Source organism: Mizuhopecten yessoensis, unplaced genomic scaffold, assembly GCF_002113885.1.
Source record: "Mizuhopecten yessoensis strain PY_sf001 unplaced genomic scaffold, ASM211388v2 scaffold9581, whole genome shotgun sequence".
NCBI lineage: Eukaryota > Metazoa > Mollusca > Bivalvia > Pectinida > Pectinidae > Mizuhopecten > Mizuhopecten yessoensis.
In genome coordinates, this window is record NW_018408119.1 from 68,802 (window position 1) to 95,068 (window position 26,267).

At 37.8% G+C, this 26,267-nt stretch overlaps 2 protein-coding genes across 5 annotated transcripts in view; one reads left to right on the forward strand and one right to left on the reverse strand.

Moving 5' to 3' along the window:
* Positions 1–14,800, forward strand: part of LOC110458430 — a 24,644-nt gene extending 9,844 nt beyond the window's left edge. For both annotated transcript variants that reach the window (XM_021510110.1, XM_021510109.1), the window contains exons 3-9: positions 7,658–10,592; positions 10,801–10,969; positions 11,426–11,559; positions 11,907–12,081; positions 12,360–12,405; positions 12,896–12,958; positions 13,378–14,800. In XM_021510110.1, coding sequence (XP_021365785.1) covers positions 7,754–10,592; positions 10,801–10,969; positions 11,426–11,559; positions 11,907–12,081; positions 12,360–12,405; positions 12,896–12,958; positions 13,378–14,394 — 4,443 coding nt within the window. In that variant the 5' untranslated portion in view covers positions 7,658–7,753 and the 3' untranslated portion in view covers positions 14,395–14,800. The remainder of the gene's footprint in view (positions 1–7,657; positions 10,593–10,800; positions 10,970–11,425; positions 11,560–11,906; positions 12,082–12,359; positions 12,406–12,895; positions 12,959–13,377) is intronic.
* LOC110458431 (iron-sulfur protein NUBPL-like) overlaps positions 7,100–26,267 on the reverse strand; it is a 32,519-nt gene continuing 13,351 nt past the window's right edge. For 2 of the 3 annotated variants that reach the window (XM_021510112.1, XM_021510114.1), the window contains exon 10: positions 24,670–25,792. In XM_021510112.1, coding sequence (XP_021365787.1) covers positions 25,676–25,792 — 117 coding nt within the window. In that variant the 3' untranslated portion in view covers positions 24,670–25,675. Of the gene's footprint in view, positions 7,283–24,669; positions 25,793–26,267 lie in introns of those variants that run through there. The other variant, XM_021510113.1, reaches the window with a different exon arrangement.

Genomic DNA, 26,267 nt, shown 5'->3' on the forward strand with positions numbered 1-26,267 from the left:
AGTGACATTTTAACTCAAGTTAGCAGTGTCATTTTAACTCAAGTTAGCAGTGTCATTTTAACTCAAGTTAGCAGTGTCATTTTAACTCAGGTGAACAGTGACATTTTAACTCAAGTTAGCAGTGTCATTTTAACTCAGGTTAGCAGTGACATTTTAACTCAGGTTAGCAGTGTCATTTTAACTCAAGTTAGCAGTGACATTATAACTCAGGTTAGCAGTGACATTTTAACTCAGGTTAGCAGTGTCATCTTATCCTATTTAATGCACGATTGTTGGTGAAATTTTAAGCTATAGTATAAACAATTAGTTTATGCTAACCTTTCATCGTGGTCAAATAGTGACATTGCATGCTATAGTGTCCCTGTTAGATATGAATACTTGATTCATGACAAAGATTTAAAAAGATGTAAAATAGAATTGGCAGTTGATTAATTTGAGGACACAGATTTGAAGCTTTCCACAGTCGTGGTTTTCTTTTCCTCCAGCTATATTCATAATTAAAAGAAATTCCAGTTACCAAAATGTATCTGCTGTCCCAATTACAATAGGTTTGTCTTTTACCAATTCAGTGGTAGACCTCTCTTGGTACTGTTTACCTATTTTATACTGTTTGACCCTGTGTGACCATATTGGACCATTATGATTATATCTAATAAAATCAATATTTATACAAATTCAACCACAGTTATGCTGAATTGTGTAAAACAAAAAATATTACCTTATTATGATATGTATTTCCATTCCAAAAGAGATCTAGACAAACAGAAATCTGTCAAATGACTTTTCTGAATTGGTAGGGTATTTAGACCTGATTTGTTAATTATTGACTCCATACACAGAAATCAATGACTAAATGAAAAAAATGCACAGGAATTGATGACATGTATGTAAACAAGAATTGATGACTGTTTGTAATATATACACAAGAACTGATGACTATTTAAGGATTGGACCTATTCAATTCCTTTATTGATGTAATTAGACCGAAAACCCAAGTGCACTCTGAATATACAGCAGTTTATGTAAAGAGTGCAATAAGGTTTTCGGTCTATACATTGACAGACAGAAAACCTGAGTGCACTCTTTATATAAACTTGCAGATTGTTCAGAGTCTTGCATGACTAATCTTTATAATTCAATTCTATTTATTTAGAAAGGCAAACTTTTATTGCACAAAATAAGTCATTTTCAGTTACAATAAAAATGGTACATGTATGTTAATTGTGCAATGATTTTCATATCGGCCAATCAAATGCTGTGTTTTAAAAAACCCATGTGCATGCGGTCACATACCAATTCTAGTTGAGCTATAGTTTTGAACAGCGTCATTTACATGTACTCACTGAAATCCAGTAAAATGCTTGGATTTTCAACTCAAAAAGTCATGGTTGCAGACAATTATTCAAGTGTGACAGATGACTACTTTGTTCGGTATGACCAAAGGGTTGCAGGTTCCAGTCACTGCACAGCACTGTGTTGTATCTTTGAGCAAGATACTTTACTCTGCTTGTTCCAGTCTACTCAGCTGTAAATGAGTACGTGGTTGCATGGGCAGTGCTAGAATTGTTGAATGCTAGCTGTGAGCGACTAAATGGCAGCACCGACTGTATGCTCCCCAGAGAGTTGAGAAAGATATTTGCTGGTTGCAAAGGGCCTATAACCACGGATGCTAGTTTGTGAACCACTTTGAGACAACCTACAAACTAGGCTGTGTTAAAGCATATATAAGAACCTTGAATTATTAGTATTATTATCACTTAATAGACTGTAAACACAAACCAATGAAAAAATGTGACTTACAACAAATCTAAATAATATGTAGTATTTTCACAAGAGTTGATAACCATATCATGTGATACATATATATATATACAGGCATTAATTGATTTAATACTAAATTGATTGTGGTATTTTTTTGGTAATAAAAGGATATAAAATTTGGTTTAATACATAACCTTGACCTACTTTCAATGTCACAATGGCCAAGTATATTAAAAACTTAAGATGACTTTTTATAAGAACCATAGGGTAGACTAAAATATTGCGATATTTTACCTGTAGCTTGGTAAGTCAGATGGCATTCACGACTGTTCATTTTAATGACCTTAGCATATTTTTGATTACCTAGAGGTCAGATGTGTTGATAGTTGACCTTAACCTATTTTAATTACATGGAGGTCACATGTGGTGAAACTTCAAAATTGTTTTTTTAGGCTTACTACATTCAAACAATCTACTCTCCATATTGCTTATGTTTTTATGTATAAATATTCAGACTAAAAATGTGTTTGAGGTGGTAGGTACATGCCCAATGTGCCGTCCGTTGATATTTTGAATGCATAAACAGTAAGTAATTCTCCAATCAGTTATGAGAGTTAGATAACCATGACGGCCAATCATCACCACTAGGAGGACTTTTTCCTGTAAGCATTATCGAGATTGAGCTATATTTATCATATCATATGTATCATACAACACCACAAAGATAAAACCTTATAAGCTAAGTTAATCCTTATTTTGTAAAGATGAAATTATTTTTATATCTTAACTCACTGGTGATAAGGTAAATAAGTGTATAGATATTTGATAAGCATCACAGACAGGCTGATCACCGCAGAGTAATCTTCTAACTACCACCATCATTACCCAGACTGCCTCTTTATCATCCTGGGAAGAAATGCCTACCGGCCAATGTCGCCAGGATTGGCTTCGTTCAGTCTTTTGATTATTCCAATGGCAAATTAATAAAAAGAAAAAAATCTGTGGAATACATTTACAAACAAATCCTATAGAATTTAATGACCCCAGATATTTTGGAACAGTATGGATGTAAAATGTAATAATGTAACACAGTGCAGACAAGATTATGGTAGTGAGGGTGTCATACTGTACAGACAATGCTATGGTAGTGAGGGTGTTATACTGTACAGACAAGGTTATGATAGTGAGGGTGTTATACTGTACAGACAATGTTATGGTAGTGAGGGTGTTATACTGTACAGACAATGTTATGGTAGTGAGGTTGTTATACTGTACAGACAATGTTATGGTAGTGAGAGTGTCATACTGTACAAAGAATGTTATGGTAGTGAGGGTGTCATACTGTACAGACAATGTTATGGTAGTGAGGGTGTCATACTGTACAGACAATGTTAGTGTAGTGAGGGTGTTATACTGTACAGACAATGTTACAGTAGTGAGGGTGTCATACTGTACAGACAATGTTATGGCAGTGGAGGTGTCATACTGTACAGACAATGTTATGGTAGTGAGGGGGTCATACTGTACAGACAATGTTATGGCAGTGAGGGTGTTATACTGTACAGACAATGTTATGGCAGTGAGGGTGTTATACTGTACAGACAATGTTATGGCAGTAAGGTGTTATACTGTACAGACAATGTTATGGTAGTGAGAGTGTTATACTGTACAGACAATGTTATGGTAGTAAGAGTGTTATACTGTACAGACAATGTTATGGTAGTGAGGGTGTTATACTGTACAGACAATGTTATGGTAGTGAGGGTGTTATACTGTACAGACAATGTTATGGTAGTGAGGGTGTTATACTGTACAGACAATGTTATGGTAGTGAGGGTGTTATACTGTACAGACAATGTTATGGTAGTGAGGGTGTTATACTGTACAGACAATGTTATGGTAGTGAGGGTGTTATACTGTACAGACAATGTTATGGTAGTGAGGGTGTTATACTGTACAGACAATGTTATGGTAGTGAGGGTGTTATACTGTACAGACAATGTTATGGTAGTGAGGGTGTTATACTGTACAGACAATGTTATGGTAGTGAGGGTGTTATACTGTACAGACAATGTTATGGTAGTGAGGGTGTTATACTGTACAGACAATGTTATGGTAGTGAGGGTGTTATACTGTACAGACAATGTTATGGTAGTGAGGGTGTTATACTGTACAGACAATGTTATGGTAGTGAGGGTGTTATACTGTACAGACAATGTTATGGTAGTGAGGGTGTTATACTGTACAGACAATGTTATGGTAGTGAGGGTGTTATACTGTACAGACAATGTTATGGTAGTGAGGGTGTTATACTGTACAGACAATGTTATGGTAGTGAGGGTGTTATACTGTACAGACAATGTTATGGTAGTGAGGGTGTTATACTGTACAGACAATGTTATGGTAGTGAGGGTGTTATACTGTACAGACAATGTTATGGTAGTGAGGGTGTTATACTGTACAGACAATGTTATGGTAGTGAGGGTGTTATACTGTACAGACAATGTTATGGTAGTGAGGGTGTTATACTGTACAGACAATGTTATGGTAGTGAGGGTGTTATACTGTACAGACAATGTTATGGTAGTGAGGGTGTTATACTGTACAGACAATGTTATGGTAGTGAGGGTGTTATACTGTACAGACAATGTTATGGTAGTGAGGGTGTTATACTGTACAGACAATGTTATGGTAGTGAGGGTGTTATACTGTACAGACAATGTTATGGTAGTGAGGGTGTTATACTGTACAGACAATGTTATGGTAGTGAGGGTGTTATACTGTACAGACAATGTTATGGTAGTGAGGGTGTTATACTGTACAGACAATGTTATGGTAGTGAGGGTGTTATACTGTACAGACAATGTTATGGTAGTGAGGGTGTTATACTGTACAGACAATGTTATGGTAGTGAGGGTGTTATACTGTACAGACAATGTTATGGTAGTGAGGGTGTTATACTGTACAGACAATGTTATGGTAGTGAGGGTGTTATACTGTACAGACAATGTTATGGTAGTGAGGGTGTTATACTGTACAGACAATGTTATGGTAGTGAGGGTGTTATACTGTACAGACAATGTTATGGTAGTGAGGGTGTTATACTGTACAGACAATGTTATGGTAGTGAGGGTGTTATACTGTACAGACAATGTTATGGTAGTGAGGGTGTTATACTGTACAGACAATGTTATGGTAGTGAGGGTGTTATACTGTACAGACAATGTTATGGTAGTGAGGGTGTTATACTGTACAGACAAGGTTATGGTAGTGAGGGTGTTATACTGTACAGACAATGTTATGGTAGTGAGGGTGTTATACTGTACAGACAATGTTATGGTAGTGAGGGTGTTATACTGTACAGACAATGTTATGGTAGTGAGGGTGTTATACTGTACAGACAATGTTATGGTAGTGAGGGTGTTATACTGTACAGACAATGTTATGGTAGTGAGGGTGTTATACTGTACAGACAATGTTATGGTAGTGAGGGTGTTATACTGTACAGACAATGTTATGGTAGTGAGGGTGTTATACTGTACAGACAATGTTATGGTAGTGAGGGTGTTATACTGTACAGACAATGTTATGGTAGTGAGGGTGTTATACTGTACAGACAATGTTATGGTAGTGAGGGTGTTATACTGTACAGACAATGTTATGGTAGTGAGGGTGTTATACTGTACAGACAATGTTATGGTAGTGAGGGTGTTATACTGTACAGACAATGTTATGGTAGTGAGGGTGTTATACTGTACAGACAATGTTATGGTAGTGAGGGTGTTATACTGTACAGACAATGTTATGGTAGTGAGGGTGTTATACTGTACAGACAATGTTATGGTAGTGAGGGTGTTATACTGTACAGACAATGTTATGGTAGTGAGGGTGTTATACTGTACAGACAATGTTATGGTAGTGAGGGTGTTATACTGTACAGACAAGGTTATGGTAGTGAGGGTGTTATACTGTACAGACAATGTTATGGTAGTGAGGGTGTTATACTGTACAGACAATGTTATGGTAGTGAGGGTGTTATACTGTACAGACAATGTTATGGTAGTGAGGGTGTTATACTGTACAGACAATGTTATGGTAGTGAGGGTGTTATACTGTACAGACAATGTTATGGTAGTGAGGGTGTTATACTGTACAGACAATGTTATGGTAGTGAGGGTGTTATACTGTACAGACAATGTTATGGTAGTGAGGGTGTTATACTGTACAGACAATGTTATGGTAGTGAGGGTGTCATACTGTACAGACAATGTTATGGTACTGAGGGTGTTATACTGTACAGACAATGTTATGGTAGTGAGGGTGTTATACTGTACAGACAATGTAATGGTAGTAAGAGTGTTATACTGTACAGACAATGTTATGGTAGTGAGGTTGTCATACTGTACAGACGATGTTACAGTAGTGTGGCTGTTATACTGTACAGACAAGGTTATGGAAGTGAGGGTGTCATACTGTACAGACAATGTTATGGTAGTGAGGTTACTGTTAAGACAATGCTATGGTAGTGAGGGTGTCATACTGTACAGTCAATGTTATGGTAGTGAGGTTACTGTTAAGACAATGCTATGGTAGTGAGGGTGTCATACTGTACAGACAACGTTATGGTAGTGAGGGTGTTATACTGTACAAACAATGTTATGGTAGTAAGGGTGTTATACTGTACAGACAAGGTTATGATAGTGAGGGTGTTATACTGTACAGACAATGTTATGGTAGTGAGGGTGTTATACTATACAGACTTTATTTTATATTACTACCAGCTCTTGTTTGCATTGATCTGCTTACATGAATGTGTGTTTCCATAGTATTTGGTCATACTATGTTACCTAATACATTTTGAAGTCTGAGTTTTAGCTGTTAGACATGTTGTCTTCTCAGTAAATATAGTTTCATTCATTGCTAATATGAATTTAGTCTTGTAAAAGTTTTTTTTTTTTAAAAGGTGACAAAATTGTTTTAAAACCATGAAGATGGAAACAGATTGATTGAAAAGAAACTTAAAGTTTAATCTTATTTCAATGGTGCATCCAAAAGAAAACTTTGCTTTGTTGAATTACATATGTATTTTGTCTTGTACGCTATTGAGTTACTAAGAATAATTAAAGTTGAAGGTAAAAAGAAGTGCTTTCTTGAATTTCCTATCTAAGTTTTAATTATTCACCTCCTTACATTCAAGGTGTTCAACTGTTCATCTGTTATATATTGATTGGATTTATTGCATATATCATAACACTATGTTATATATTGATTGGAGTTATTGTATATATCATAACAATATGTTATATATTGATTGGATTTATTGTATATATCATAACACTATGTCATTATTGGTTGGATTTATTGTATATATTGATCATTACACTCATGGGCGTTCATGGTAGTTTTACAAAGTAAATGTTCTCAATTCTTAATATTGGTCACTAACTTGTCAGTAGTATGTACACTGGCAGTCTCCTGGCTGTGGTTATGTCTTAGTTCTGTTTCCACTGTTAAACCAGTACTGAAGATAAAAAAAACACTAGTGAGTAGATCTACTTAGAATTAGAACCCTTAGAAAAAAAGGAAACCTATTTCTTAGATACAAAATGGACAACGTAGCTGGTATGTCACTTGTCAACACTGAAGTTTTCTTTGAAATTGTATTTACAAATTTAACCATACAACAACGCATCATTGGATAGTCTTAGATATAAACAATAACCGGTTTTACACTTTTTCTGCATCATTGCTGGTCATAATTTAGTGCAGGAAATATTTTCCATCAGCCAATCTCCAACCACTTATGGGGTAGAATTGATTAAAGTAGGGGTACCAGTAATTTATTTTTAAATAACCAGATGTAATCACACTGACGCTTATAACTGATATGTTACAGGATGTTCAGTATGTAGGAGTTCATGGAATACACTAAAGAAACAAAGACATCCACAGTTCGTGGAACATTCTGAATTAAGACAGAGAATATAGAATCATGAAGGCAGACAGGGATGCTGGCACTCACAAAATCTTCACTCCCTGGCGACTGGACCAGTACAGCTCCTCAGCCCCGGACAAACCTGATGTCACAGAGGAGAACAGTTATGAAGGTCAAGATCATGTGAGTCAGAATAAGTGTGAAAGCAAGATTGAAAATAAACCTTTGTTCAGTCCATGGGCTCAAGAAAAGTACAACAATCTTACCATTAATCAGAGCTTACTAAGCAGTGCCCAAAGCTCAGATGGATCTGGTGACAACTGTGATAAAGTCTCATCAAAGGGGGAGAACTCTACTTGTGATGGACCTACTGGTGAAAGTGATAAAGACATTATTACGAGGGTGCAGCAAGATGTCAGAGAATCAGACATAAAGACAGATAAATCCTTTCAAAATGGAAAAGAATTCAAAAGTAGTACTTCTAGTGATACATACAGGAAAGAACAGCAAAATGACATTCAAAATAGGGTTCAAGGTCATAAGGAAATGGCCTTGAACTCTGGGAAAGTTTGTTCATTGTGGAATTACAAAAGCATGAGTGAAAATGCTTTATGTTCATCAACAAGTCAGGGTCATGAATCAGACAGACTTATTCACCATAGGGACCCTAGTGCTACAAATATCTTTTCCAGAAAGTCAAGAAAGTGTTCTGTGGAATCATCAGATTCAAGTACAGAAAACAAGGAGAACTTCACATCCAACTCCCAGGTCATTGATCTCAAAGATAAAAGCCCCCAGCGGAGTTTTAACAATGGTGAGGATTCTAAGACAGATACGTTCGAGTCCCAGACTAAATTGTCTCAAGTATCACATGTATTACATAACTCTATGGAGAACTTAATGCAGTATGCTGAGGTGTTGTATAAATGTAAACTGTGCACAACACTGCCCTCTATACTGACGTCACGCGACAGCTTCCTGTCACATGTTAGTGAAGAGCACCTGCCCAACAATGACCAGCTCAAGGAGTGTAGACATTGTTGTCTGCGGTTTGGTACTGTGGAGGACCTTCGCACTCATGTATCCTCGGAACATACTAATACATACAATGAAAATGAAAAACCACAAGATAAAATCAGTAAAAAATGCCAAAAGATTCCAAATCGGATACCCCCAGCGTTTAAGTCCAGATCTCATGATAATTTCAAAAGTCAAAAGAGGTCACCAACTTTTTTGAGGTCAGATTCAGATGACTTGGAAATAGGGAGTCAGAAGTTGGTCGAAGATGTTAATGTAACCGATGACCAAGAAACGGCGCCCCATCCACCGAAATTGGTGATTACCCATGGAGTGGAGCGCAGTGTACATCTGGCTCCAACCCAAAACATGACACACCTCCAGAAGCTTACTGATCAGATCCTCGCCTCAAACAAACCAGACAAGGACGGTTCACAGCGTCTCAGTCCACTTACGAACCCCATCATAATGGCGCCCTGCTACACAGCTGAATTCGGCCAGTTCACAAAGCTAGTCAGAGAGGGAGGCAACATTGTTTATTTCTGTCAACTGTGCAATTGGAAGTCACAGGTAAAAATGCAATTCCAAACCCATTGTTCAAGCTCAAGTCACACAAGCAAGTTGAAGGCTGCAGACCACACCGAACCTGATGATCAGCCAGTAGTAGCCATGTCAACAGACAATAACGGTCAAAGTTTGAAGCCGGAAAAGAAGTCAACTGAGTATAAAGAACCTGTTGGATGGACACCAAGGGGACACCTGTCCTTTCTTACTGAAACTTCTGGGTTTCATATAGGAAATTCACTGACTAAGATGGACAAAGAATATGGCAATTCAAAAGGAAATAAAAATAATCAGGTGTCCATAACAAATGAAGAAAAACAGAAAGACAAAATGTATTCAATGAACAAAATACAGGATGCAAAATTTGAGAAAAAAACTGATGATAAGATGGAAGTGTTAGAGGAGGATGAGAGCGGCGAGAAGGAAGGGATGGTTGATGACAAGGCAGACAAAGAAGATGATAAGGATCCAAAGGAGGACAAAGAGATGGTGAGGGTAAAACAAAACAAAAGAAAGCGAGCAGCCTCAGTTGTGTTAAGAAACCAGGCAGATTGTGAGGAGGGCTGGGGTTCAGATGAGTGCGACAATGACAGTGATGTCTCGGGAAGCCCTGGCAGGTCTGGGAATGGTGGCAAAAGACGACTCCTAGGAAAAACCAGAGGCTTAGGTGGAGGACGACATTGCCCTCATAGTTCAAGGAGGGAAGGTGACCAGTCTTTCCCTGGAGGTCAAGCAAAGGAAGGGGGTCAAGGAAAGGAAGGGGAAGGGTTTTACCCTCGAGGATCATCATGGGTGAGAAGGGATGAGTCATGGAGTCCACACACTGACGACAGGTCAGTGCCATGTGCTAGGTCTCCCAAACCCTTGGGACCAGGTTCCCGCCCAACCGCTCCCCCTGTGGTGAATATGTACCCAGATCATGCCCAACCCCTAAAGTATGCCCCAGGGGTACGGGAAGAAGAGATGGAAAAAACAGCTTCAATGATACGTCAGTACTTTGAATCACAGCTCGGCTTTAGGGGACTTGACCAGCCAATCAAATGTCCCACAGCTACGGACTGGCCAATACCACCACAGACATCCAATAGGAATGGGGAACACAGCTCCTCTGCTCTGGGGTCTGCCTACTGTTCGCGGGACCCAGTGTATATGTACAACTGTTCACTGTGTGATTTTGGCTGTGCAGATATGTCAGAGTACAGACTACATTTTGATACTGAGCATGGGCAGGTTCCTGACCTTGACTCGGGAGATGCAGTGTCTGATGGACGTGGGGAATCATGGAAGATGTGGAAGATAAAAGAAATATTACCAGGTTTGTCTTATTTCTTGGGAGAAATTAAAAGCAAAATTGAGTAAAGAATATTCCTTCAGTAAAAAAATTAATAGTGAAACTATATGTTTAAAGATTTAATACTATCAAACTAATGATATAGAAAAATCAAACTGCATTATATGCCCTCACTTTGCTTTGTAATGTAAATGGAATCAAAACAACAGGAGAGTTTTTATTCTTTTCCCAGATTTGATCTGTGTATACCCACGAGGTAATGTGTCGCGTGACTTGCTCCTCCAGAAGATCAGTGTCATTCTAAGTCTACCCGAGGCCACACAGTGGGGACCTGCATGTAACAAAGCTGTCAGGGAACAGTTCCCCCACAGTCTGGCCCAGCGAAAGGGGAAGTACAAAAAATATCCTTTTTTACTGTCCCAATACAAGGGCAAATATAACACAGAAAATTTTCTTTTACTGGCCCACTAGGAAGTCAAGAAAAAGAAAATCTTTTTGGGAAGCCAGTGGTAAGAACAAAAACTGTCAGATTTATTTAACAAACACAAAAATACATCTTTCTTAATGGCCAAATACAGGGGTTTATGCTAGTACAAATATTTACTATTTAATATTCAAAAGGAAAATACGAAAAGTATCCGATCAAACAAGGGCATCCTCAAAACACAGCAGTTTAAAACGTGTTGACCAGGCCTAGTGCAAGGGCAAGATAATTGGCTTTGATTGAGGTCACATTAAATAGTTTAAGCGTACATTATTCAAAAATCTTAACTCAGAATAAAATAAAACAAGATGAGTATACAATGGATGTTTTTTAGAATGAGGTTTTATTGTTATTGACCTTGACCTTGAGATACGACCTTCTTCTTCGGTGTGGCCCTCAATGAGCATGTGCAGGAGCAGGAGGAAGTGAGCGATAGTGAGTGTGTGACGTACCAACCACTGCGGGACATGTCACAGGACATGGAGAAAATCCTCGGCCATCTTCACTGTACGTAACAAAATCTTGTAGTAAGATACACTCAACTATTACAGCTGTTAGATCAGGATGCTGAATTTATTCCTTACAAAAGTTGCATAATTCATATGACAACTTGATGGATCCCTTAAAGGGCAAGAAAAGTATTATATCAAACAGTCCAAAAGATTAGTGCACAGTATGATTCAGCCAAGTCTCTCAGCTACATATTTTATGGGTCATAAATGACATATGCCTCTAACAAAATGTGTTAAGAGTTAAATTAATGTTGATACAGCCATGGTAGATATATATATGAAGTATATGTCTAGTAACTTATAACCAGTAATGTACTCCCTACCTTATGTCTATTACTACAGCACTAGTACAATGGACAGGAGATCTGGAGTCTGGGGTGTCACGAGACGAGATACTGGAGTTATTGAAGGGTCGTATTGAAGAACCGGATGTACAGCACTGGGGTGTGCAATGTAACCGTGCCATCCGCGTCCTCTTTCCAAATGTGGAAATGAAGCGCAAAGGAAAATACAAAACATATCCTTTAGTGGCAGTTCATGATCTATAAATTTGTGACAATTTATCAGCTACTGTTGTGTTGAGATGTTTAGAGCGGGTATATACGCCCTTGTTCTACACGTACGATTAAGACTGTTTAACATCAGTGATTGTTAATATCCTGGTGTGTTGTAATTATAAGGTACAAGTTTCTAGAATTCAACAAGTACAACATGGCACTTTTGCATGGAGGTGCCTTTGGGCAGTCACCACTGGGTCTTTGGTTTCAGTGTAAGATTTGTCCTTAACTAGGGTACTACAGTGTTCTTTGGGGTGGACTTCAGGCAAGACGTACACAAACAGGTAAGTTATCTCCCTTTAGGGAAATTTCTATGAGGAAGATGTTCAAAAATAAGTTTGAATCCTATGAAATGTGTGATATCCACAATCTGAATGCGTTAGACATGCCTTGGCTGTTATACAGAAGATGTTGTGCCCTTTCTCTGTACATGTATGTGGAAGGTTTTGGTTTGACAGGCGACACACGACTGTATGCTTTTTCAAAAAGATTTATTATAATTTTCAAATAAATCAATTTTGAAAATTTAAGTAATGGATTTCTTCATTATCAGTATCTGGGTAGACTAAAAACAGATTGATAAAGACTGAGTTAAATTATCTACTAAATCAGCCTGTTACATCAGATTAAATATAGAACAATAAAATGATGTTGCGATAAACAGATATCTAAGGTTTAGTTTTATTATCCAATTTGTAAGGTTATAACAAGTTGAATAACATTGCAAGTGTGAATGTATCAATGTTGTTAAACATTTTTCTTGATTGGTCTTAGGCATTTCTACCCAACAAAAGAGGAAGGCCTCGCAAGTTTCCTTACTTTGATCCAGCACAGCAGGTAACTGAAAATCACTATTATTATATATTCAGTAATAATTTAGCTGTCTTCTGTATTATTGCAAATATATGTTACAAAAGAATTTTGAAATTAAATTTGGCATGGAAACTTGTTTCTAAATAAGATCTAGCTGTTAATCAATTGAATTTTTTTTTATGTTAAATTGTATACCTGGGATCCAAAAGTTTGTTTTGGTTATACTAAGTTTATCCTTAAAATAAACATTGCAATGTTACAACTCAAAACTACAGGAATTTTTATTCACAAAAACAATAGATGAAATGAAAGTTACAAAAAATTGTATATAATTATACAGTTGCAAACATTGTGATCGTAGAAATTTTGCTTTTATAGAATAATTTCATTGTGGCCATTTGCTAGTTGATAAAAGTATTTGGATTGCTGTCATTTTGCTGTAGCTGGACCAGCCAAGCATGACGTGGTTAGAGGCACTGAGGTCAAGTCAGGAGGAGCTGTATCAAGATGGCAGTTCAGAAGGGCCACGACCAGATAGAGGCGCCACCATTACCAGGGGATGGGGACCCGGTTTAGGGGACAAGGACTATGATAAAGACAAAACAACATCTGTTGACAGGTCTGATGATGGAGAGTGGCCATCTGCTGACAAGTTTGGAGAGTATTCCCCATTTCTTCGCTACCGAAAACAAGACGAGCGCGGAGGACTTGATTTAAGCCTTGGTGACAAACATGAATATTCATCACAGAGAACAAAACATGATTCATTCCTGTCACTATGTGATCAGCCCAGTCCATGGAGTGTTCCTCCTGTAGTTGATAACCTCCACAAGTCAAGGGTGTTTGGAGGCGAGCTCAGGGACGGTCTTATTCGCTCCCTGCTACAGCCTCTACCCCCCTCCTCTCTCCCACCTCCCTGTCACTTAGATCCTGCTCTTCTCTGTCGTTTCCGAACATGGCAACGCTCGCCAAGTGAGAATGGGGAGGAGCCTGGAGAAGATGAGGAGGAAAATAATGCTGCAGATGGCGATGACGAGGATAGCAATGCATCTATGTCTAGTCTAGTTGAAAGTAGGTCGCAGAGACATGAGAGATCACAGAGGTTAAAACACAGAAGTGGTGGGAAAAGACTAGAGAAATCAGATCATAATAAGATAAAACCTGGTGATAACTGTAATGTTCAGGAAAATACAGAACAGTCTAAGGGAGATAATCTAGTGTCAACATCGCAAGTTCAGGACAATAATCTGCATACCGACCAAGAAAAGGAAAAAGGCAAAAATTCCACCAGGGAGAAGTCATCAAATCTACAGAATGCAACTGTTACCAGTTTACAAAGCATTGGAGATTCCAGTTTTCTGGATACTACAAACACACTTGAAGGCAGCTCCACTGCTTTTTGCACAGGTGATATGGATTGTTCTAGACAGAATGTTGAGGAAGGCAACACAATAGATTAGGTCGGACAAATCTAACAGGATTTTATAGAAATCCAGAAAGGCACAATATTTCATAGCTTAATAAGGTGATTTCTTAAATTTCTGATATCTTCATATCTTGAATGATACATTGTTGTGTAGATAAACAGTTCACATTCACATTTGCTCATTTTTTTTGAAAGTCAAATAAATTTTGAAATCATTTAAAAAAGAAATATTGTATTAATTTCAAGTAGAAATTTCCTCTGTTTGAAAAGAACTTGCAGATTTCAATTAAAAGTGATTTCTGAAGGCAAACAATATATTTACCATAACTAAGGTATGAAACAAACAAATCCATGAGTTTTGATTTTAAGCAATCATATCTTGACAAACTTTATCAAAATTTTAACGAGAGCTATTTAAGTTAGTTTAAACATATTTTATTGTACAAATATAGAAATGGATTGGACAACAAGTTATTACAACTTAATAAAGTCCTCTCCTCAATACATAGTGAGCTTTTAAATTCTATCTTTACCATAATAATAAGATTTTTTTAGCATGTATATTTCTTTTGGTGGTTCTTTTGAATCAATAGTAGTAATTGTAAGTTATTATTTATCCACAATGAAATTTTTAATTGATGATAGATTTTGAAAAACTGGTATGGAATCCTCAATATAAGTACTAGAATCTATATGGAATATAAATCTCTGTCAGTGAAAACGAATTCACTAAATATATGCATTTTAGATAAATTATGCAATATTTCGGGTTATTGAATGCAATAATATGTGGAAGAAAATGTTACTTATTGCTAATATGCTTGCATTAATATTGTGTACAAATAGGCAACAATTACAGGGTATGGTTCACTGGTTTTGACTGAAAACAGCTCTACTATAAGTTCTTTAGAGACCCGTGGATAGGACTATCTCGATGAATGTAATACCATTATACGTCCCTGTCATAGGTGAACAGAATTATTTAAAAGATAATTAATCATGATCATCCAATGATTTGATGTATTAAGACTCCATGAATAAGTGTGCTGTGGGCATGGTAATCAGGCTAGGATGGGGGTAGGGTCGGGGGTATGGATGTATTAGGTCACTAGCTATTTGAGAATCTGTTCATCCTAACATCATCTTACAGATAAGGTTCATCTTTCTGAATTGTATCCTTAGTCAGTATAGGAGTGGTTTAAATTAGTAGGTTTGGTAATCACTGCAGAAAAATTTAATTTCTGATTAATGCAATTATTTTTAGTTGTATATCTATTTTAACATCTGAGGAAACAGGAAGCTTGAAGATTTAATATTTAACATTTTCTTGTTAAGATCATGGAAAACCTGTAGAATTTTTTCCCAGATACCAGGACACAGATTTTTCACCTCATTGTATCTAGTTCTAAGTCTGTAAAAATTGCCAAAGTTTAAATGCCCAAGTCAATAGTGAGGGTAACCAGCAGTGTCTAACCAGCTGGCTGTTGAGTAACATTTGTACTGGATAAAGAGTGTCTTATTTCAAATCTAGATTGTGTATTAATAAGAGCATTTGTTTGTTTTATGCAATACTAGATTTATGCATTTAATATTACACGAGTAAGCAGTTGTACGACTTTGTACATTATGTATGTCTCAGTATTACATGCGACAGTGCTAAAGGAGGATTTAGATGAGGTAAAATGAGTAACATTAGAAATCTTTTAAAAGGGGCCATGAGGCATTTGGCCACCAAAAATTACAAATCCTATTACTTGTTAATTTTCTTTAAAAGTTCACATGCAACGATCTCTTCATATTTCTTGTGTGTTTGATTTTATCCATATTATGGACCTATCATTTTTCAAAGCAAAAATAATCCCGTTGTTCCAGACTGTCAGCAAGTATGAGTAAGGCCTGAAGGTTAAAGGCCTGATCTGTAAGCAAGAACTTTATATATCAGACATGTTACAATCCCAAGGAGTAGTTTATCCTGTTCCACCCTCACACTAAGGAACAACCCATGGTGTCAGTCCTTATCCTGATAGTAAACGCAGGTTTCAATGCATATGACCTTAACAATTTTGCTTTGAGAAATTATGATTTTTTTGGTCAAAATTAAACTTAATTTCATTTACTTTTAAAACAGAAATGCACTGTGAAACTTAATATTTTTAATTTTATAATATTTTCTTTGATAGAGATATTTGGGTTTCAGATATTACTCAAATGTTTGATTTATTGAATGAAATTCCATGCAAAATTCAAACAGGAACCAGATGTTACTGTAGTTTTCATTGTATTTTATATCATAACTAGACTTTGCCCAATCTAAATTTTTGTCTAAATTGGTTAATAGTTTGGATCCGACAATATCAATGTATAAGAAGTGGACTCTCTAAAAATCAGCTGAATTATTATGTGGTCCCAGGGGTATCTAGTTTAGACAGCTATTGTATACCTGCCATCTTCCTTTGTCAGGAAGACTGCTGGATTACTGGAAACAATTTACATCGAAAACTTTGTTCCGTTATTGCCACTGACTGGCTTGTGGTGCAACCAGATTTGAATTATGGTCGATTTTGAGCTGTGTAGAGTAGCCTTCCTGTAGTTTGTCCAACACAGTTACTAGCTAATACACACTGTGCCAAACATACTGATATCAGACAAGACATTGTGTAATATATATATGTACATAGGGTCTCATGTCTAAGCATTTGTTATAATGCAATATCTCTTAATTGATCTCCTGAGCATTATTGTGAGTTCCAAATGAATTTTTATTTCTGAGCACTTCTCCATAACTGAACATGTTTGTGCCTCTGAATGTTAATCTTAAATCAGAAATGACACAATTTGGGATTTTGTATTACCTATATAGAGATTGTACAGATCAGTGACATGTATTTGATTTCATATGAGAATCGTGAACCTCCTGCTGGTTTTTTGGTGAGCTAAAATCAGTCTTAGTTGTAAACCTCACACAAAAGCCAGAATCGAATTCAAGTTGTTTTTATGTCTTAACTAAAAATGTATGCATCAGTCGTGCTGTCTTTTGACGTCACAATTAACTGCTTAGTGACGATTATGTTGTGGCATGTCCACAGAGTGATTTCATGTCTTATTCAAATTGTATAGAGTTCACAGCTATGAACTTAAAAACAAGCATTATAATATATATTATACAAATATTATAAAGTGTTTTTTTTAAAAATATAGATATGTATATATATGTAATATTCCGACCCCAATGAAGTTTTGCTGTCAGACCTGTTCATCCAAGTTGAGTTGCCATTCTAGAAGAGACTTTACTTGACTCTTTCTGTACCATGGTATGTTATGACATCAAAAGTCCAACTCTCTGATCTCCTGATTTAGAGGGCTAATGATGTCAAGAAAATAATTTATTTTCAATAAATTAATTCAGAAAAAAATCTTTATCAGGTACAGAAAGATTTGATTTAGTTTAAGTGTCTGACAAGTCTTGGGGATTTTGTTTTACACTTATCAGAATTGTCTTTTTCAATGCAAAAAAGACCCAAGGCAAAATTATAACGATAGTAAAAATTACTCTTTTAACACTATATACATGTCTACAAGCAATATTAAGTCTTTCATGTTACAATTTTTGCAATGCAATTGTCAAAACCCAAAATATGCATGTTTTAATTTATACATACAGAAAGTATATAACTGTTGTCTTTATGTGTTTGTATGTAGCTGTATGCTTGCCTAAATTATGTTAAGTACAGGCTTGGTCAGTTAGGCAAAAAGTGTTTAAAGTTTGTAAAATATATTTGGTGAATTATGTATGCATCTACATATGTAAGTTACTGTCAAGAAAACAATTTCTACTACACGTATACTAGGGGTGTCACAATACGCCGAGAGTGTATCACAATATATTGCCATACAGAATGAATATATTGTGATACATATCCTGATATATTGTCATAGGAAGGATGTGCTCAATTTTATAATAAGTTGTTGTCAGAATGTTATCAAACTTAATCATATTTAATATAGATCACATAGATTTAAGATTTTTGTCAAACCAACCATCGATTACAAAATTTGAACTAATTCCAACCACTACTAAAAGCCTGTTTTATGCTTATTGGCATATCTGTTAGAATTTGTAGTAATGTTAAAGTTAAAACACCACGCAGATACATACAAATTTGCTTTTGAAAAATATTGCGATACGGCAATATTTCACATCTCTGTATTGTGGTACGATACAATATACCCTTGTATTGCGATATACCTGTTTCCCGATATATTGTGACAGCCCTAATGTATACCATCATAAAATATGGGGGTCTGTTATGTCATATTAATATTTTATTTGTCAGTACCAGTAAAGACCACATGACGGTCCAGGGGCACAGATTGGTCCCTCCTTTTTTAACTGTTAGGAAAAGATCATGTTAAATGCATAGTTTTCTTTGCAAATAAAAATTACTACGAGTAAGTTCTACAAAAAGAGAGTATCCTGTTACCTATGTTTTGTATGTATTAACCAATTCAAAGCCATTTGACCAGACAAATATGTCATTAGACGCAAATAATTTACCTGTATCCACCTTGTTTAAAATCAACCATTTAACACATGTATTACGCAACTGGCTAACTGGATTACTTCCTATATTCCTATACAGTATATTAAATGTAACATACAATCTTGAAATTAAGACATGAACTGTAAAAGTTGTTGTTCGATACAAGTCCCTTAGACAGCAGTAGTTAGTAATATACTAACAGGAGGCTATCGGTATACATTTTTGTACATGAACAAAGTGTTTAGTAATCTTATCAGTCCCAACTCTTACAATGAATAACCCTACCATACCAGATAACTGTACTTCACAGGTGTCCATCCCATAAGGGAAATCCTACCATACTAGATTACTGTACTTCACAGGTGTCCATCCCATAAGGGAAATCCTACCATACCAGATTACTGTACTTCACAGGTGTCCATCCCATAAGGGAAATCCTACCATACCAGATTACTGTACTTCACAGATGTCCATCCAATAAGGGAAATCCTACCATACCAGATTACTGTACTTCACAGGTGTCCATCCCATAAGGGAAATCCTAACATACCAGATTAATGTACTTCACAGATGTCCATCCCATAAGGGAAATCCTACCATACCAGATTACTGTACTTCATAGGTGTCCATCCCATAAGGGAAAGGGTGTTATAATTGAGGGTACTGAGCATATTCAGTTTCCTATTCAACTTAAAACATATCTAGATATGAGATCTATAAAGAACTTATTACCAGAATAAAAAGTAGTGCAACAGTTTGTTTGGAGAAAAAGTATACCAAATATTGGTAAGCACTATTCTAGACATCAATGAAAATGGAGTGGAGCACTTACAATTGAAAGTCTATCATATACATGCAAAGGATCCAGCCCCATGAAGTAGAAGGAATTTGGAAAGGCATGCCAATATCAAAATCCGAAAGAAAGAAAATGCAGATCACAGCTGTTTGTATGTTTGTTCCAAAGTTTATATTTCATGGAGGCTCCTCTGGACGTGGATGAAAGTTTTGCCAACTAACAATAACCAAGCTGTGGATACCCCAGCTCATTGGTCTGTGTATCTAATCTGACTGACAGCAAGAGAGCTAGCCAACAATACCCAAGCTGTAGATACCCCAGCTCATTGGGCTGTGTATCTACTCTGACTGACAGCCAGAGAGTGGATACCCCAGCTCATTGGTATGTGTATCTACTCTGACGGACAGCAAGAGAGTTAGCCAACAATAACCAAGCTGTGGGTACCCTAGCTCATTGGTCTGTGTATCTACTGTGGATACCCCAGCTCATTGGTCTGTGTATCTACTCTGACTGACAGCAAGAGAGCTAGCCAACAATAACCAAGCTGTAGATACCCCAGCTCATTGGTCTGTTTATCTACTCTGACTGACAGCCAGAGAGCTAGCCTACAATAACCAAGCTGTGGACAGCCAGAGAGCTAGCCTACAAAAACCAAGCCGTGGATACCCCAGCTCATTGGTCTGTTTATCTACTCTGACTGACAGCCAGTGAGCTAGCCTACAATAACCAAGCTGTGGACAGCCAGAGAGCTAGCCTACAATAACCAAGCTGTGGATACCCCAGCTCAATTGTCTGCGTATCTACTCTGACCGACAGCCAGAGAGCTAGTCTACAAAAACCAAGCTGTAGATACCCCAGCTCATTTGCCTGTGTATCTACTCTGACTGACAGCCAGAGCTAGCCTACAAAAGCCTAGCTGTGGATACCCCAGCTCATTGGTCTGTGTATCTACTCTGACTGACAGCCAGTGAGCTAGCCTACAATAGCCTAGCTGTGGATACCCCAGCTCATTGGTATGTGTATCTACTCTGACTGACAGCCAGAGAGCTAGCCTACAATAACCTAGCTGTGGATACCCAGCTCATTGGTCTGTGTATCTACTCTGACCGACAGCCAGAGCGCTAGCCTACAATAACCAAGCTGTGGATACCCCAGCTCATTAATCTGTGTATCTACTCTGACTGACAGCCAGAGAGCTAGCCTACAATAACCAAGCTGTGGATCCCCCAGCTCATTGGTCTGTGTATCTACTCTGACTGACAGCCAGAGAGCTAGCCTACAATAACCAAGCTGTAGATACCTTAGCTCATTGGCCTGTGTATCTACTCTGACTGACAGCCAGAGAGCTAGCCTACAATAACCAAGTGGTAGATACCCCAGCTCATTGGTCTGTGTATCTACTCTGACCGACAGCCAGAGCGCTAGCCTACAATAACCAAGCTGTGGATACCCCAGCTCATTAATCTGTGTATCTACTCTGACTGACAGCCAGAGAGCTAGCCTACAATAACCTAGCTGTGGATCCCCCAGCTCATTGGTCTGTGTATCTACTCTGACTGACAGCCAGAGATCTAGAGCTAGCCTACAATAACCAAGCTGTGGATACCCTGACAGCCAGAGAGCTAGCCTACAATAACCAAGCTGTGGATCCCCCAGCTCATTGGTCTGTGTATCTACTCTGACTGACAGCCAGAGAGCTAGCCTACAATAACCAAGTGGTAGATACCCCAGCTCATTGGTCTGTGTATCTACTCTGACTGAAAGCCAGAGAGCTAGCCTACAATAACCTAGCTGTGGATCCCCCAGCTCATTGGTCTGTGTATCTACTCTGACTGACAGCCAGAGAGCTAGCCTACAATAACCAAGTGGTAGATACCCCAGCTCATTGGTCTGTGTATCTACTCTGACTGAAAGCCAGAGAGCTAGCCTACAATAACCTAGCTGTGGATACCCCAGCTCATTGGTATGTGTATCTACTCTGACTGACAGCCAGAGAGCTAGCCTACAATAACCAAGCTGTGGGTACCCTAGCTCATTGGTCTGTGTATCTACTCTGACTGACAGCCAGAGAGCTAGCCTACAATAACCAAGCTGTGGATACCCCAGCTCATTAATCTGTGTATCTTCTCTGACTGACAGCCAGAGAGCTAGCCTACAATAACCAAGCTGTAGATACCCCAGCTCATTGGTCTGTGTATCTACTCTGACTGACAGCCAGAGAGCTAGCCTACAATAACCAAGCTGTGGATACCCCAGCTCATTGGTCTGTGTATCTACTCTGACTGACAGCCAGAGAGCTAGCCTACAATAACCAAGCTGTGGATACCCCAGCTCATTGGTCTGTGTATCTACTCTGACTGACAGCCAGAGAGCTAGCCTACAATAACCAAGCTGTGGATACCCCAGCTCATTGGTCTGTGTATCTACTCTGACTGACAGCCAGAGAGCTAGCCTACAATAACCAAGCTGTGGATACCCCAGCTCATTGGTCTGTGTATCTACTCTGACTGACAGCCAGAGAGCTAGCCTACAATAACCAAGCTGTGGATACCCCAGCTCATTGGTCTGTGTATCTACTCTGACTGACAGCCAGAGAGCTAGCCTACAATAACCAAGCTGTGGATACCCCAGCTCATTGGTCTGTGTATCTACTCTGACTGACAGCCAGAGAGCTAGCCTACAATAACCAAGCTGTGGATACCCCAGCTCATTGGTCTGTGTATCTACTCTGACTGACAGCCAGAGAGCTAGCCTACAATAACCAAGCTGTGGATACCCCAGCTCATTGGTCTGTGTATCTACTCTGACTGACAGCCAGAGAGCTAGCCTACAATAACCAAGCTGTGGATACCCCAGCTCATTGGTCTGTGTATCTACTCTGACTGACAGCCAGAGAGCTAGCCTACAATAACCAAGCTGTGGATACCCCAGCTCATTGGTCTGTGTATCTACTCTGACTGACAGCCAGAGAGCTAGCCTACAATAACCAAGCTGTGGATACCCCAGCTCATTGGTCTGTGTATCTACTCTGACTGACAGCCAGAGAGCTAGCCTACAATAACCAAGCTGTGGATACCCCAGCTCATTGGTCTGTGTATCTACTCTGACTGACAGCCAGAGAGCTAGCCTACAATAACCAAGCTGTGGATACCCCAGCTCATTGGTCTGTGTATCTACTCTGACTGACAGCCAGAGAGCTAGCCTACAATAACCAAGCTGTGGATACCCCAGCTCATTGGTCTGTGTATCTACTCTGACTGACAGCCAGAGAGCTAGCCTACAATAACCAAGCTGTGGATACCCCAGCTCATTGGTCTGTGTATCTACTCTGACTGACAGCCAGAGAGCTAGCCTACAATAACCAAGCTGTGGATACCCCAGCTCATTGGTCTGTGTATCTACTCTGACTGACAGCCAGAGAGCTAGCCTACAATAACCAAGCTGTGGATACCCCAGCTCATTGGTCTGTGTATCTACTCTGACTGACAGCCAGAGAGCTAGCCTACAATAACCAAGCTGTGGATACCCCAGCTCATTGGTCTGTGTATCTACTCTGACTGACAGCCAGAGAGCTAGCCTACAATAACCAAGCTGTGGATACCCCAGCTCATTGGTCTGTGTATCTACTCTGACTGACAGCCAGAGAGCTAGCCTACAATAACCAAGCTGTGGATACCCCAGCTCATTGGTCTGTGTATCTACTCTGACTGACAGCCAGAGAGCTAGCCTACAATAACCAAGCTGTAGATACCCCAGCTCATTGGTCTGTGTATCTACTCTGACTGACAGCCAGAGAGCTAGCCTACAATAACCAAGCTGTAGATACCCCAGCTCATTGGTCTGTGTATCTACTCTGACTGACAGCCAGAGATCTAGAGCTAGCCTACAATAACCAAGCTGTGGATACCCCAGCTCAATGGTCTGTGTATCTATTCTGACTGACAGCCAGAGAGCTAGCCTACAATAACCAAGCTGTAGATACCTTAGCTAATTGGTCTGTGTATCTACTCTGACTGACAGCCAGAGAGCTACAATCCCTGAATACCTATTGAAACTTGTAAAAGTTGGGACCTCCTAAGGGTCGCAGCTAAGGTTACTGAGGTCACAACTACAAATCTTCATGATTTTACGTTTTGGTTAAATTTGACATGTACAGCTCGATGTTTTATCTGCACTGCTGGAAATGTGAGACATTTACCTGAATGGACCAACAAATATTCATGTAGGGCTTGAGATGTATGTTCTGGACATTTATGTTGAAAGGAGTCCAGTTGCCTAAAAACTTTCCATGATGGCAGTAATGCATCTTGGGAGAATATGTATTAAGTGACCTGGTCAACCATCGTAAATGTGAAAGATCTGCATTACAATCCTTATATTTGCATTCATAAAAACAAAACAAAAATCCATTCCTAAGTTACTGTCTGGTTTGTTTTGGTTCATGAAACATTAAAAAAATGTTTATGATATATGGAACAGATTTCTGCTGAAACAAGGTGTTGCTTATTATGGTGGCCATTTCAACAAGGTGACAAGTGTCAGTCGAAAAACCATGTGAGAATATTCGTCACAATTTGAATGTGACTGGTCCACGAGAACCTTAACAGTATGGTGGATAATCCCAAAACGGTTACAAAAAGTAAACGTTCAGGTTAGACAGGTCTCAACTAGGTCAGTTTCAGAGTAGCAAGGGACCATAGCTACGGCTCTTCATCGAAACAAATTCACAGGCATAAGAATATCAATGCTAGCTTGAGTGCTGTCTCTTTTCTATAAGAAATATGTTTAATGTTTCACTGTTTTTTTGTGTGTGTCTAATTCTTGGTACATAAAATGTACAATGTTATTTTGTAATAAAAGTGCTTTATTAAGTTATTTTGCAATGTTGAAAAAATGTGTTCTTTTTCAGAGTGTTTAAATTAAAACCTGTTAATCATCATTGTAATGTTTGTTTTTTATTTTATGGTGATGTAATGTGTTTCTGCAGTTCTTTGATACATACGTTCACTTACTGTCATGATTATTTTGATATCACAAGTAGGTCTAATAGAGTGTTCTTAAATAATGGAAATTACCAACCAATTAGTGGAAGCAGATGTACTGAGTTTAATAACAAATCTTCAGAAGCTTTATAACCATATCAGTATTTATTCAATCTTAGGGTTGATCAGTATTGAATAAAAATCTCAAAAAACCTTTATAGATTATGAATAACTGTTTTCTTGAGGGAAAGATTGGTTGAAATTTAATTAAAACTCTTAATAATCTGTAAAGCACACATTTCATACCAAATAAAATCATTAAAATATGTAAAGATCTGTGTTATATGAATTGATGCACACAGAATATCGAAACAGCTCCTTAACAGTCTGTAGAACCTTTACTATTTGTGGGTGAAAGGGATTGACTTTAATTTAGTACAATTTTCCTAAATTATCTCCCTTCAACTGCTTAGGTTTCCATTTTAAAACGCTCGTGATGAAATAACAAATAATGAAAACACAGTAATCCACTTGGTGGGATGTCATTTAGTTTATAGTACCACAATTTTAGTGCATGTCTTCTAAAAAAGAAATGCGCCTACAACAAATTTACAACTCAGACTGGCAGAGAGATGTGATAAATCTGAAATTTCTTGTAGACTCCATTTGAAAACGGACTATGCCAATATTGATTTAGAATGATTCAAATGTGATATGAGGGGTGAATGGGTTAAATGTAAACTGACATAATAAACAATCACAGACTGAAGTTACTGACTATCACCTGGTAGCCTAACTCATGGATCATCTAAAACCATAATTCTTTATCAAGTATGTGATTATTTGATTGTTGAATAACACACAAGTCAAACTGTTAAATAACTTGTACAAAGAAATAATATTTATAACTGAAAAAAGATATTATCGTAAAACATTATAATATATTCCTACACAAATTACATTATTATACTAAATATTTGATTGCTGATCATTCCTTTATGAACCGTCTTTGTGAGAACTTGAGAAATGTTGGCTTTGTGGAGATGGATCTATTGGAGGTGTAGAAGATAGTTTTTCTGTGACCTGTTCTGCTATCTGTCTGTAAGCCAAGGCCTGAAACACGGTAAAGGACTATTTAATACACTTTTCAAAAGTAACCCAAAAGGAAATGATTTCCCCGGTAGATATAATAGAAAAAAATAGACCATTAACCATTTATAATAGGTGAAAAATTTATATTTCATAATAGTAACAGTATTTTCTTTTTTGTATATCTAATAGTATCCTATATCATGGCACGTAGTGCTTGTTTTAATCGGTAGAATGTCCACCTCCAACCATCAGTTACCACAAAATTGCTCTATTTTGCCTACCATGAGTGGGGAATAATTTTAACTGGTCGAGTACAAAGTCAGGATTATTTTATAATTGTAGGATCTAGTATTTAACCTTAAATATGTGTATTTGTCTATGTTGATAATTGACAAAGAGATGTGAATAGCAACATTTTCAGTCTTTGCTTTGAAATCCAATATGGCAGCATACTGTCCTCCAAACCTCAAGTTTCAATGAATCCAGATATTATATA